General features: G+C 38.6%; 3 protein-coding genes across 4 annotated transcripts; 2 read left to right on the top strand and 1 right to left on the bottom strand.

Annotated features, from left to right (window-relative positions):
• Positions 1–158: 158 nt before the first annotated feature.
• Positions 159–13958, bottom strand: gngt1 (guanine nucleotide binding protein (G protein), gamma transducing activity polypeptide 1). Of its 2 annotated transcripts, none has more exons than XM_077742918.1 (3): positions 13954–13958; positions 576–674; positions 159–484 (listed from the first exon to the last, which is right to left on the bottom strand). In XM_077742918.1, exons 2-3 carry the CDS (start codon positions 669–671, stop codon positions 359–361), a joined length of 222 nt encoding a protein of 73 aa, XP_077599044.1. In that variant the 5' UTR covers positions 672–674; positions 13954–13958; the 3' UTR covers positions 159–358. The 2 variants fall into 2 exon arrangements, with proteins under 2 accessions (XP_077599044.1, XP_077599043.1); XM_077742917.1 differs by lacking the exon at positions 13954–13958 and adding an exon at positions 745–877.
• Positions 1662–2976, top strand: LOC144214496 (tissue factor pathway inhibitor 2-like). The gene is made up of 4 exons (XM_077742916.1): positions 1662–1828; positions 1920–2090; positions 2402–2581; positions 2649–2976. Exons 1-4 carry the CDS (start codon positions 1756–1758, stop codon positions 2828–2830), a joined length of 606 nt encoding a protein of 201 aa, XP_077599042.1. The 5' UTR covers positions 1662–1755; the 3' UTR covers positions 2831–2976.
• LOC144214495 (tissue factor pathway inhibitor 2-like) lies at positions 3842–5602 on the top strand. The gene is made up of 5 exons (XM_077742915.1): positions 3842–3983; positions 4076–4246; positions 4868–5047; positions 5110–5283; positions 5358–5602. Exons 1-5 carry the CDS (start codon positions 3911–3913, stop codon positions 5432–5434), a joined length of 675 nt encoding a protein of 224 aa, XP_077599041.1. The 5' UTR covers positions 3842–3910; the 3' UTR covers positions 5435–5602.
• Positions 13959–14544: the final 586 nt, after the last annotated feature.

Below are 14544 nucleotides of genomic sequence, written 5' to 3'. Positions count from 1 at the left end.
TAGTTAAAACAAATATACATTTTCAGCATTTAATCATAATAACAAAAAATGTATTTTTTCATACAACCTAAGCAATCAACGTCAGGTGAATTGAATATATGTTTTTTTATAATAGAAGCAACAACAGACACTACTTAGAAATAATTCATAGAGCCGAGTTGAGTTATCAATAAGCACATTTATTAAGAAGTTAACTGTCACATATTCCCTGATGGAAAAAAATTAATCCAATAATTGCGTCTAAAAGCTGGGGAAATGTCATTTTCCAAAGAAGTTGTTCACTTTTGTGGGTCTGCCAATCTATTTTGAAATGTCCTTGGCGCCTAATGGTAGATAGCAACAAATCTTCATTGTCAGCCTAAGAAAGGACGCAACCACCTTTTTCTTTAAAGGGATTCTTCTCCTCTGAAATGCCTTTGACAAGAGTATCCTCTTCCACTCCGGCCTGAATGTAGTCCTTCATCTCCTCGCAGCATTTCGACGTCTAAAGGGAAGACCGGCATTCCGCGTAAATTTATTCCGCTTTCCTTAATTTTCAATCCGGAATAAACTTTTTTTTTCGTTTAAAAACGTACCAACCACCTCTGAAGTTTCACTTCAGTTTTAAGCTGGTTGACTTCCATCAAAGCTTTGTCTTTGTCGGTCAGGTCTTCCACATTTATGACCGGCATTTTCTAGAAATTGAGTGAACGCGGTCAATTTGAAACGTTTTAAAAGTCCAGGAATAATCTTTAAAATACTCACGATTGCAGTGTTTCACTGCCACGCTCCTGAAGAAGAATCCTTTTCTACTGATAACTAAATCTGCTTTATAAAGTCATCTGCATAAATGATCCTAATCTCCTAATCTGATTTAAACCAGACCCAATTGAGAAGAAGGCTGCTTTTTTAAGGATGTTTTTGACTGAAGATGTAAATCATTGCAAGAACTGAATAATGTGTAAAAGCTGATAAATATTTTTTCCCCATTTTTAAGGATCACAATGTTATTTTGAGTTACAAGCCAAGTGAGCTATTCTGCCGCCGGGTCACTTTGATAAAAGGAGCTTATCGGTATTTAACCTTCCACCGACAAGGTGCATTCTTGTCTTCAGCAAAACATCCTGAAGGCAAATTAATAAAGAGGAAGAACTACATTTTTTTTCAACATTTTCAAAATGTCAACATTTTTTTTAGTGGGATTGGCAACTGGTTTAGTTGGTGGAAAAATCCCAAAAAGTGTATGTATCTGTTGTGTGGTTCATTTAGAATTGCAGAAAATGCAGATTTTGTTCACAGCCAAAAATGTCCTACCCTATAAACCATCTCTCCAAATAGTCATCGATTACTTGTCGATTAGTCCAAAATCTCGGCAGGCAAATGAACTATACACACACATAGCAAACTTGAATTTAACAGCAGACCTGCTCATAAAGCACTTTGTACATAACATCCCTCTTTTCCCCATTGGATCCCATTTTATTATCCATTTCATCATTCAACAATCTCCACAATCCACTTTCCCTCCTTCCTTCCCCAAGGGCATTCCCTACGATCCAATTTGTCGCTTATTAATACTTTTGCTACTTTCTTAATCCATCCACGTGATGTCATTTGTGACTTTCTCCTGACAAAAACAAAAAAAAAACAGTGCAATCGCCTTGACTCAATCCATCTCCCTCCTCCCCTGAGCTTCCTCCCCCTTGAGGGAAACAAAAGAGCATAAAGCAGGTGTCCCTTCGCACAGTTTTGGCAACCCACCACACGGAGAGCACAATGGACTTTAGCTTCTTGGCTTTACTGGCTTTTTCCTCCTTTTTTTACAAGACCCTGGCACAGGACCCTCCAGGTAAGCGAGCAACTCCATTGAGCCACAGTGAGCACTTCCCAATGGGCCAATATTTCAAGGGTCATCCTTTTTTTTTTGGTTCTGATTTCAGATGTGTGCCTCCTCCAAGTGGACCGTGGTCCATGCAGAGCAATTCATATTCGTTATCATTACAACACCATCACACAACAGTGCGAGCAGTTCCTCTACGGCGGCTGTCTAGGCAATGCTAACAACTTCAGGAGTCAATCCGAGTGCTACAAAACATGTTCTCCAATACCGCGTAAGTTTGTTGAGGTGCTCTTTTCTTGCTGTTGTTTTGACTCCCATACATTTGAAGAGAAGCTTAAAAAAATATGTCAATTCATTGCAGACAAAGCCTATGGCGGTCCATAGCAAATCCTAATCATAAAATAAAATGTTACATTCCTCTATACAGATTGATGTGTTACGAAAAAGTCTGAGTAAAAGTGTTTCAAGCTTTGTCCTAAAGTTGAAAGTGAGATTATTTGGAATGAACAGTAGCGAAGGACAGAAAAAAATGGTCATTTAAAGTCAATATTCCCATTTGTTTGTCTTTTCTCCGCCAACTAGAAATCCCTCAACCATGTCGCTACCCCATGGTGAAAGGTCCTTGCGCTGCGGCGTTCACTCGCTTTTTCTTCAACATGACCAGCATGCAGTGCGAGATCTTCAAATACGGCGGCTGTAGGGGCAACGCCAACCGCTTCCTCGATTTTCAATCTTGCTACGAAAACTGCAGCCCGCGTAAAAGTAAGAACAAACAAACGAACGAACGTAAAAAATTCCCAGATCTGACCGATTTGGCGTCGCCCAACAGCTCTTCCCCCGATGTGCTTGGACCCGGTGGACATAGGCTATTGCTCGGCCTCTATCCCGCGCTTTTACTACAACAAGAGCAGCAAAACGTGCAGGGTGTTTTCCTACTCGGGCTGTGGAGGGAACAGGAACAAATTCGTCTCTTGGCACAACTGCGTGGACACGTGTGTGTTAGATGTGTGAAATCATCTTAAAAGCTATCAAAGAATGTCTCAATCTATGACATAACCTTCAATTTGTGTCAATGTGTTTTTGAGACCTTCCATCCAGATCACAACAACTATGGGTTTAAAAGCCACGCATCTTTGTAATAAAGAATTTGGATGTCATTTATTTATATGTCGTCTTTTATATGATACACAAAGTATTCCCGCATAAAAAAAGAGATTAATTGGAAATTAATATGAAATTTAAATGCGGTCGTACAAATATTGGATAGAATTGTTCTTCATTAGGTCACAAATATTTGATGTAAAATTCCTTTTCATTATTAGAGGCTACTACAATTCAAAAAATGAATAAAAAATATCTTACCAGTAGTCAACATGGCCTCTGCCAACCTTCCCAATAGAAATGGATTGGACGTGTTTATCATCAACATCAATGGCAGAGAATGACTTCCATTCCTAAATGCAAAAAAACATAATTTGAAGATGATACAGTTAAAAAAAACTTTACAAATAGAATTGTTATCTTTTTTACTGTGTATACAAGCCTCCATTTTATCAGCATTACTCACTAAGACACAATTACTCATTAAGACATAATATATAATAACAGTTTTATGTTGAAAGTCAACAAAGTCTGTCGATTAGTCCAAAATCTCGGCAGGCAAATGAACTATACACACGGATAGCAAACTTGAACTTAACAGCAGACCTGCCTATAAACCACTGTGTACATAACATCCCTCTTTTCCCCATTGGATCCCATTTTATTATCCATTTCATCATTCCAAAAGTTTTTTGAAATGCGTTGATTTGACGTCAACTCCCAAACTCAACAATCTCCACGATCCACTTTTCCCCCCCGAGGGCATTCCCTACAATCCAATTTGTCGCTTATTAGTACTTTTGCTACTTTCTTGCTCCATCCACGTGATGTCATTTGTGAATTTCTCCAGGCAAAAAAAAATCAGAGCGATCGCCTTGACTCACTCCATCTCCCTCCGCCCCCGAGCTTCCTCCCCCTTGTGGGAAACAAAAGAGCATAAAGCAGGCGTCGCCTCGCACAGTCTCGGCAACCCACCACACCGAGAGCACAATGGACTTTAGCTTCTTGGCTTTACTGGCTTTTTCCTCCTCTTTTTACAAGAGCCTGGCATTGCACCCTCGAGGTAAGTGAGCACTTCCATTGAGCCACAGTTGGTGAGCACTTCCCCAATTGGCCAATTTCTAAAGGGTAATCTATTTTTGGTTCTGTTTTCAGGTGTGTGCCTCCTCCAAATGGACGAAGGTCCTTGCAGAGCAGAAATGAGTCGTTATTATTATAACACCATCACGCAAAAGTGCGAGCTGTTCTCCTACGGCGGCTGTCGCGGCAACGCTAACAACTTCAGGAGTTATCACGAGTGCCACAAAACGTGTTTTAGAATACCAAGTAAGTTCTTTGACGTGGTGTCGATTTGACAATATTTTTGTTGGGACGTGAAGTGAGCGTGTTCATATTTTAGGGTCACGGATGATTTATGGGCCCAAAAAAAATGGGAAAAGAGATTGACATGTTCTTTACGACACGGATGTGCAGTCCAATCTATTGTGATCAAGAAGGGCTGACATTAGCAGTGTCACATTGACATTTTTATCATTCTTTTAAATTCATTGGGTGTCATTGACAGTCACGGGCATCCAATCCATCCCTGCCAGCTTCTCCTAATCAAAATAAACTTGGACATCCACTACCATCCACAGCTGTCAGGTTAATCTCTTGATTTGACTCACATAAATCAACATTTGTAGAGAATATCAGTTTGTGGGTAAATTCATGTCAATTCATTACAGACAAAGCCTATGGTGGTCCATAGCAAATCCTATTCATAAAATAAAATGTTACATTCCTCTATACAGATTGATGTGTTATGAAAAAGTCTGAGTAAAAGTGTTTGAAGCTTTGTCCTAAAGTTAAAAGTGAGATTATTTGTAATGAACAGTAGCAAAGGACAGAAAAAATGGTCATTTAAAGCTAATATTCCTATTTGTTTGTCTTTTCTCCCCCAACCAGAAATCCCTCAAACATGTCGCTTCCCCATGGAGGAAGGTCCCTGCCGTGCCCTGTTCACTCGCTATTTCTTCAACATGACCAGCATGCAATGCCAGATCTTCTACTACGGCGGCTGCCAGGGCAATGCCAACCGTTTCCCCGATTTGGCGTCCTGCAACGACTACTGCAGCCCACGTAAAAGTAAGTAAAAATTCCCAGAATCTGACCTCCCCATCCTGACCGATTTGGCATGGCCCAAACAGCGCTTCCCGTGTTGTGCTTGGACCCGCTGGACAAAGGCAAATGCTCCGCCTCTATCCCGCGTTTTTACTACAACAAGAACAGCAAAACGTGCGAGGAGTTTGCGTACTCGGGCTGTGGAGGGAGCAGTAATAATTTCGTCTCCAGGCACAGCTGTATGGACATGTGTGTTAAAGGTAGGAACACATTTTAGACATTTTGTCAGCCTTTTCTTATGCTTTTTCAAGATATTATTTTATTTTTCTTCCAGGAGGGAAGAAAAACAACAACGCCAGAGGAAGAATACGTCGCCCAAGACGGAATCGCGTCATTTTGATGCAAGCTTAAGCTTCCACTCGGAAAAGTGTACTATTATTTTCCTTTTTTTGGGTTCTGACGACAGCTTTTTCGGCTGATTTTTTGTATTTGGACTCGTGTAATGTATTTTACATTTGACCGTGACTGTGTACAGCCCAATTTTGTATGAATATGTATTTTATAAAGTATTTTTTTGTAGTTCTTGGTGTACTGATTTGGGATTTTCTGGGGGGAAGAGTACTCTAAAAGGTTAGCATAGTTAGCATAAAATTAGCAATGTTTGTATGATTGCGCCAACCAATTAAGTTGTGTTGAATAAGAGGAGGTTTCACAATACATGACTCATAAATATGTTACAAAAATATTATATAATAATCATGTTTGCCTATAAATTGATGTTAAATCTGGATGGCTTTCATCAAATGCAAAGTTATTCTGTGAATAGTAAATAGAAGCAGTACTTTTAAAGTGCTTTCCTATTATACTTATCAATATATTCACTCATAAAAAGAGAGATTAATTGCAAATTAAAATGCGGTGGAACAAATATTGGATCAGATCATTCATCATTAGCTCATTTCTATTTAGTTAGATGTCGAATTCTATAAGTGTAAAATTCCTTTTCATTATTAGAGGCTACTACAATTCAAAAAATGAATAAAAAATATCTTACCAGTAGTCGACATGGCCTCTGCCAACCTTCCCAATGGAAATGGATTGGACATGTTATCATCATCATCAATGGCAGTGAATGACTTCCATTCCTAAATGCAAAAAAATAGATAATTTGAAGATGATATGGTTAAAAAACAACTTTGAAAAATTGAATTGTTATCTTATTTACTGTGTATACAATCTTTCATTTTATTGGCATTACTCACATTGTCACAATTACTCATTAGGACAGTTACTATATGATAACAGTTTTATGTTGAAAGTCAACAAATGTTTCCCACTCATGCTTTCTAAGTTGCTCATCATCGTATAAAAGAGGAAGGATGCTAAGGTACATTTTTAATAGGCAGCACATTGTTACACTTGTTTAATAATTAACTTCTACCTACATGGGAAGACCATTTTTTATTTATTTAATACGTGTAGTGTTGACTTTTACACTTGTTTAAAGTTTAGGTGGAGACACATTTAAAAAGAAATAGCATGGCAGCATGAAAAGACGACGTTTGGAAAGTTTCGATGGTGAAAAAAATGTCAATTCATTCCATAAATCTATTAAAATTGGAGGATTATATATTTTATTTTTAAAAAGGAGTTCTTGCTGACCCCTGGTGGCGTTTTAATTACATGATCAATAAAATTAATAATTGAAAAATTAAATACAGGTTGTTTTTTGTTATCAAACTGCAGATTATATATTATTTTGTGGAGTTGCTGACTTATTTTTTGATTTCTGATTACTTGCAAAGTGGATTTTGATTTCCTTCCAAGTTTAAAATATTTTTTTCGCATTGTATATAAAAAATAGGAATTGCTGTTTTGTTTACAAGCTGTTAGGACATGTCTATCACATTTTTAGCTCCCATTTTGTTGACAATTTCATGTGAAATAAATTGCTAGCAAGCAGCATTGGGTTTCTTTTAAACAGATGTTTTTACCCTGAGGTGGACGTGACTCCAAACTTAGTTTCAAAGCCTCGCTAGCATCCGTCACCCTCTAAAAATCTATCAGTTAGTCATGATGGATGCGTCTGCTGCTAAAATGATGTCTTGCTCTTTGCTACTTCGTCTTAAAATGATGTTGTCTACATAAAAAAAGACAGGCTTTTCAAAAAATGGAGACTCGGAGGAGAATCAAAACCTAATGAAATGAGTAAATAAATGTATATAACAATGGGGATGATAAAAAAAGAATGTTTTTTGTTTTTTACAAAGCTTTCTGATCTGGTGCCGAAAAGACTGGCCATTATTTTTTTTGCTAAACAGCTTAGAGACAAGCCACAAAAGCCCCGAGAAACAAACATAATATGATTGTTACAGAGGCAAATTCTCAAAATGTCGATGACAGCAACAATGTGCTTTGCATATCTGAAACAGAGCCTTAAAAAAATGATTAATAAATAACTATCTTCAAATCAGGCTCATTAGTCATTGCTTCTTACTAAATGTTAAAATTCACACAAAAAATGTGCACATACATATAAAATGATCTATATGGTAGGTAATGTGCATTTCTAAAGGTCAAAAATGATAGTGAACCACCATAGGGTTGAAAGATGTACAATTTCTGTTTGGCTCTAGCACCCCCAAAGTCAAATTGTTGATCTGTGTCAAGCTTTGGTCTAAAATTCAAAAGCAAAGTTAAATCCCACTCATCCGTCACGAGACCCACGGCGATGACTAATCCAGACAAATTGCCCAAAAGGTTCATTTCTCTGGCCGGCTTCCATCTACCCCCCCCAGAAAAAAAACGGACGCCAACGTCAACGTTTACAAGACTATGGCGAGGTTTGACCTTCAAGCTGCAGAGGCCAGAGCTCCAAATGATTGGCAAAAGGTCACGCCTTTTTTTTTTTTGACAATGTGCATCCATTCCTATGTACGTGAGAGAAACCACCTTGCTGCTCACCCGCTCACCCACCCACGCACGCACATCGACACACATAGTCGCGCTGGAAGCTGAGACGAGGAGGAGCTCCAGTTTAATGCGGCTGCCGCCGTTCCAAGGCGCATAAACGGGAGGAGCGGCCGCTCGGAAGGCTGCCGCTGCTTCTCAAACAAATGCCGTTCAAAACTGGACTCTGGTTCGATTTCTAGCCGGGGATTCGTATATTGCATCTAAAGGAAAAAGTTTGGACTTCTTGAAAGGAAACGTGTTTTTGTTTTTTGGAGGAGCTCTAGGTCAGTAAGGTAAGTCAATATTTACAAGTCATTTTGGAGATTAGGGTGGGAAAATGTGGTTATTTTTTTAAGCTCTGTGAGGGAAAATGTGGGTTTTTTGGGGGGTAGAAATTTTGTGGTGAAATTTGAAGGAGAATGGTTTGATCTGAGGGTAGTTTGTCAGCTCATTCGGGATTTGTGAAGCAGAATGCCAGCAAGCCTATCTGAGAAGAGACAGAGACAGAAAGACAGGAGTGAGGGATGACAAAGTTATCTGCCAGGCACAGAAAGCAGCGCTCCTCCGTCTGCTGTCACTGTGTCGCTTCTCATTGATGTTTGCCTCATTCTCAGCTATTGCTGCCGTCGACTGTTAAATCAGTTTGCCTCACTTGGTTTGCTTCTATTGACCAGAAAAGCTGTCCAATTTATTTCAACTGCGAGGGTCGGCATGTCAGTGTTTCAGTTTAGGTGGACGCTTGGATGGCTGCCAGGCCTCCCAGTCTGGACGTCTACTGCCATCTATGGTAGCCAATGCTTAACTAAAGGGTTTTTATGGTTTTTATTTGATTGGTCTGACAATTACAAGCTTAGGTCTGGAGTTAAAACAATAACAGTATGAATCTACAGCAATATTAATTCAGATGAATTGAGATGAATTCCTGAAAATGGGGTAGTTTGCATAATCTCCCCCTAGGCTTGAGTGGGTTTTCTCTAGGTACTCCACTTTACTCCCACATTACCCAAAACATGCATGCTAGGCTAATTGTATCCTAAATTGTCCTTAGCTTTGAGTGATTGGTTGTTGATCTCATTGTTCCCTGCGATTGGTCTGCTTTTAATGTATTTAAAGAGAGTATTTTTTTTAAAAGTGCAATTTGAACTGACTGGTTGAATTAACTAAATGTTGCAATATTAAAGTCCTACATCTTGATTTCTATACATGGAGTCTTAACTTTAATGATCTCAGTTGGATTCAGTGATAAATCTAGACTGCAAAGTACTGAAGAATGAGCAATAGGTGGTGCTAGAACAGAGCTGGAAACTGCTGGCCTTTTAGGCTTTTTGGGGCCATTTGACGTCAACAAATTGGATGACAAAATGGTTTCAAGACTGTAAATAACAATCATCTTGTCTGAACTTACTCACTAATGTCATTTTAGATCAAATTGAACTTCAATATCAGTACGTATCCATTAGTGTTGCATCCATTTCCACTTTTGCACCTCTGTTGCCACGGGGATTGATATTTGAATTGACCTAAACGCCAGACAGTCTAACATTGCATCTGCCAATAAACCTGGAGGAAAAATGTCAAGCCATTTTGTTCCCAAAACTGTCATGCTTTTGTACAAAACTATTTGCCGGGAGGAAGAAAAAAAAAATCCCAAAAGGTCACACGAGGAATCATTTAACATTGAACACTGTTTGTCCGAGTCACCACGTGAATGCCAAGCGCGTTGGTTCGATGAACGCATTTTTACCCAAAAAGATACATTTCAAATGACATTTTTTCAAAGGAAGCGATGAGCGGTGTGAAGGTTTCTCCCCTAAGCGCAACTCAGCGTGTATGCTTGGACACAATGGTCATTAGTACCCGGTCCGCTCAACCCTTAAACGGCTACACTGCTTATCGATTTCCTTTGCAATACAGTACCTTTTCATCCTTTTTTTTAATACATTATTTACGTTTTTTTCTCGGGCTGTTTCTATCATTCTATGCGGGTAATTAAGGATTGTGGTATTGATTGGAAGGTCTCTTGAGAAAGTGCTGAAGCCTTTATTTTCCTGATGGTATTTGCTATTTTTTTTAGCATGCGGTGGTGCTTTAGCGGTAGATTTGGGGAACAATTTTTGGAATAGATGGACAAGGCAATTGGTTAAAAAAATGAAACAGAGTGAAACAAATGAAATAAACTTAATTTCAATGGACTATTAGATATTAGATATAATATTTAGATTTTTTTTAATTAAAAGAACTGGATTAAAAGCTCTGAATATTCAGGTTTTTATAGATCTAAAACTATGTTTATTTCAGTTTTTTTGAAATATATTTTTAGATTTTACGAAATGATTTTTGAACTAAAAACACAGAAAAATGGAAGAAAAAATTACAATGATTAATTTGAAAGGGGGGGGAAATCAGGAAATGTTATTTTGAACTGTAATCGTTTTATCTGACTCTAACCAACACATAGAAAGTAAATATAAAATAAATGTACTTTGTCTACAATGGTGGGCTTTCAGTCTCTACCCTCATGGGACCAATAATTGTAATTAAATCCAAGCCAATGAGTTCTTTTACTTCAATCTGTTGATTGGAGTGTCCAGAATGTTATTTAACAGCATTGATTTAAAGTCTGAAGTCAATCTACTCCGAGAGAAATCACAATTAATCATAGAAAATGTGCCATTATTTCTTTTTAAACAGTCCTACATAATTAAAACGGCACTTCTGTAATCTAATTTTAGCTTGTGTGATGTCTCAACCAATCACGAAACGAGGATTTAATGAATTTCTTTCACAATAGTACAGATGCCGACTTAAACCCACAATATACGTCACGTAACGTGCCGCCAGACGGGCGTCCGTCAAGGTTATCTGTCCATGTTTAGGTCCATATTTAGATGTACGACGGATGGACTTCCAGTAAATCTGCACTGAGAAAGTTAATTGCGTCCCCAAATGTCAAAGCCTCCTTGTGATGAAGGACTGCGTTGCACTAAACAACAGTCGCAAAGTTAAGGACTGAGTAAAAGTAGATTTGTCATAGTCAACAGTGAGAAACGCCAACATTAATCTGTGCGTGCTTAAAGGCAATCTATTGTGATTTTGTAGTATTAAAATGGCCGCAATTGGTTGAATTAAGCATGACAAATGCAATCAGAAAATGGACAGAATACGTGACGTCATTTACATTAGAATTAAGAGACGCGTTTGTTTGTCAGGCACGAAATAAAACATAAAAAAAGCGATTTGGGTCGTCAACATTTATCCGATCAATTGATGGAATGATCAATTGTCAAAATGATTTAGTGGTGGCAGCCCCGAAAGACATGAAAAGTATTCCAGATTAATGATTTTAAAAATGACTTCAGCGTCGGATTTAACGCATCATCTGGTTATTTATCACTTCCAGATTCATGTCTCCTTTAAAAAATACTTAATCAATAAAATAGGATCTCTCATATCATCTTGGGAAATATGGCTAAAATAGCAAAACGCAATGGAAAAAATATCGTTTTTGGACGGTTTTACTTAGAATTTTTTCCCGTTATCTGCCATTAATCTTAATCAATCACACTAATCTAGCAACAGATTAGTTGCTATACACTAAATACTTGCTAAAATATAGTATGATTTGGGGCACAATGATTTCAGGAGGTTATTAAATGACTTGATTTTTTTCTTCCTGCAGAGATGCTATTTTTTATTTCCTTTTTTTTTTAATCACCAAAGTGCCTGTGTGTGTGTGTGTGTGTGTGTGTGTGTCTATGTCCAATTATGCATCTATCTTTGTCTTTAGTCTGAGTGGAATACATATCAGTGTCAAATCGCAATTGGGGGGAAGGTCAAGTGGGTGTTGGTGGGAGTTGAAAGTAACGGATTCTCTTTAACACAAAAATACTTCCTTTTCCTGCAATGACACACTTTCTACAACAAAGTGAACAATGTCAAATTTGGCAAGTACCACCCACTCACAAAATACCCAGGAAGATTACTTCTAAAAAACACATACTTCAGTATTGCCCCATTTTTTCCTACTATTGCTATTGAGCACTCTGATTTATTTACGAAAAGTTGTCAGTTAATGATCAAGTTTCATCACCAATGACGGCTATTTCCAATTCCAAAAACTACAAAACAAGTTCCATCTTTCTCTGCAAATATTTCTATGTCAATCACTTCATCTTTCACACCAGCAAAACATCACTAACAAATTCAGCATGTCATCAGCAGTAAATTATTCACGGAGCGTCGTCATCTGACACTCCGACATTCCCAATGCGTCACTCTTCATTCACTCCTCCGCTAAAACCACGCCCACTCCACACCTCATTAATTATGAACGAGTTGAGGGTGAGTCACGGTGGGAATGTTCCCGGACCCTCAAATCCAGAACGTAACATTTCACTAATCCTAAAAAAAAGATGGATGCCAATTGGGAGGGCGACGTCCGGTCTACTGACGTCAAAACCCCGTTTTTTTGTCTCAATCCGGCCCTTAAATGACAATGATTGTCTTTTGGGGATGTGAGTTCAGATGATGTTATTACTCCATCTCCATCTTCAGTAGCGTCAAGTGGACATGGAGACATTTCCAAGGTAACTGAGAGACAGTTTCCCAGAAGTCTCAGCAAGAGAGCTATTCATAGAATAGAACGTCTGGCTGTGAAGCGGCAGCTCTTGTACTTTCTTTGAATTAAAAAAAAAAAAAAATGTCCTTGCTCTCTCTTAGAAACAATCTAAAGGAAGGGAAGTCATTTGGAGAATAGTGATTGAGCTTCAGTTTTGGGATTCAAGTCTCTTATCCTGATTTCCAACTTCATTAAATTTGGAATAAAACGTCACTCTCAACTGTGAATTGATCTGAAAACTATCTGAAACGCAAAATGTGCAAATATTTCTAAAATCTTGAAAGCACTCATGGGTAAAAAAGCTAAGAGTCCAACGGAGGCAGACATTTTGTGCCAATTTCCCAAATTGGAGCTATCCAAACACTGCATGAATTGATCTGAAAACGAGACCACAGAATAATTTGGCGCCCAGTTAAATTGGATTGGACGTCTACGACCGTCAAATACCGCCAACCACATAGTTCCCTTTTCCTTGTAAGGAAATCAAAAGGCACTTTGCAATCACTCATTTCCACTCTGTAAAATAAAAGCGCACTTTTAACCTTGGAGTTTTGATAAGCAAGAAATTTACCCAGAATTCCTCCACTAAGGGCAAAGCAATTTATCCTCAGAGACCTTCCTCTAGACCTGGGCTAAAATTCTCCTTTTTTTCCCCCTAAATAAATGCCACGTAAGACACTCTAAACCCAAAACATCCGTTTCCATAGCGCTGACTTACCGGAGTCATTCGTGCCCGACGGGCATCTCGGTGGGTGGCCGCTCCCCGCTTGGGCCGACGACCGATCATCTTGACGGCTCCAAACCATTGACTGATGAGCTTCTTATTGCGAATCTACGTGACACAGAGAAAGTGAGTAGAATGAGCGGACACGCATCCGACAGTACCTGATCGACGAGCGTCGGCGACCGCTCGTCTCTTGGCACTTTGTCTACATTTAACAATCGATGTGTCCTAATGATAAATACAGTAAGCTTTGTCGGTTGTCTGTTTCACACATTTAACCATTGCTGTCTTATCTCTCTCAACGTGAAAAGCCATAAAACTGATCTGAAATAACATTAACGTCAGGATGATTGGCATTTTTCTTTTTTTGTTTTGTTACAGACTTTCTCAAGTGGAAGATATGGAAGTCGCCATTTACTGTCTTTGGATACTTTGCAGTCTTGCACTGGTGAGAAGGTTTAAAATACAGTCATATGAGTATTGACCTATAAAAAAAGGGTTAAAATGACCTATTAACTTACTGACTGCCATTGACGGTGCTGGGATTCCAATCCTTTTTGAATGGGAGTCCATTAACCACTCTTGGTCCAATGGGATTGGACATCTAGTGGCGTCAATGGCATGAAAAGATTTCCAGATTGCAGTCCTCCTAGCCAAATGAATGGGATGCCTATAATGTAAATAATAAAGAATCAACACAGAAATAACATACATATATTTGCATGAAAATAGCATTTAGCATTCACAGTCAAAAAGCATTGAGGCTACTTTGATTTGGACCGTGGCTAATTTGTGTCAATAGTGATAAAGACATTAAATACATAAAAACTCCTGTGATTTAGTGTTGAATAGTTGACTTTTAAAACTGAAACTTATCTAATGGCCTTTTTTGTTCCCTTTCTGACTGAAGCTTCAGGTTGAATTACTTCCAATTTGAAATCCTTCTAAAAGATTGCACGGCGGCTTTTCAACAAAAAGGCACAAGTGGATGACATAACCCGTGTTTATTATTTGATTCCCAACTCAAGGCAACTCAACAAGCACAAACTTTTCCATTCCCCTTTTCAGTCGGGCGTGGCTCCATCTTGGTGGTGGCCTGGTGGTCGTATGTATGACGTCATTTACTTCAATGTTTGGAGTGACATCATATGTACGGCTGCTAAACTGCTACACGGGACGTCATTGGCGGCGTTTGGCGACGCCGAAGATGCGTGTGGAAATTTCACT

Source organism: Stigmatopora nigra, chromosome 21, assembly GCF_051989575.1.
Source record: "Stigmatopora nigra isolate UIUO_SnigA chromosome 21, RoL_Snig_1.1, whole genome shotgun sequence".
Taxonomy (NCBI): Eukaryota; Metazoa; Chordata; class Actinopteri; order Syngnathiformes; family Syngnathidae; genus Stigmatopora; species Stigmatopora nigra.
The sequence above is the reverse complement of the archived record's forward strand: the minus strand, read 5'-3'. Positions and strand labels throughout refer to the sequence as shown.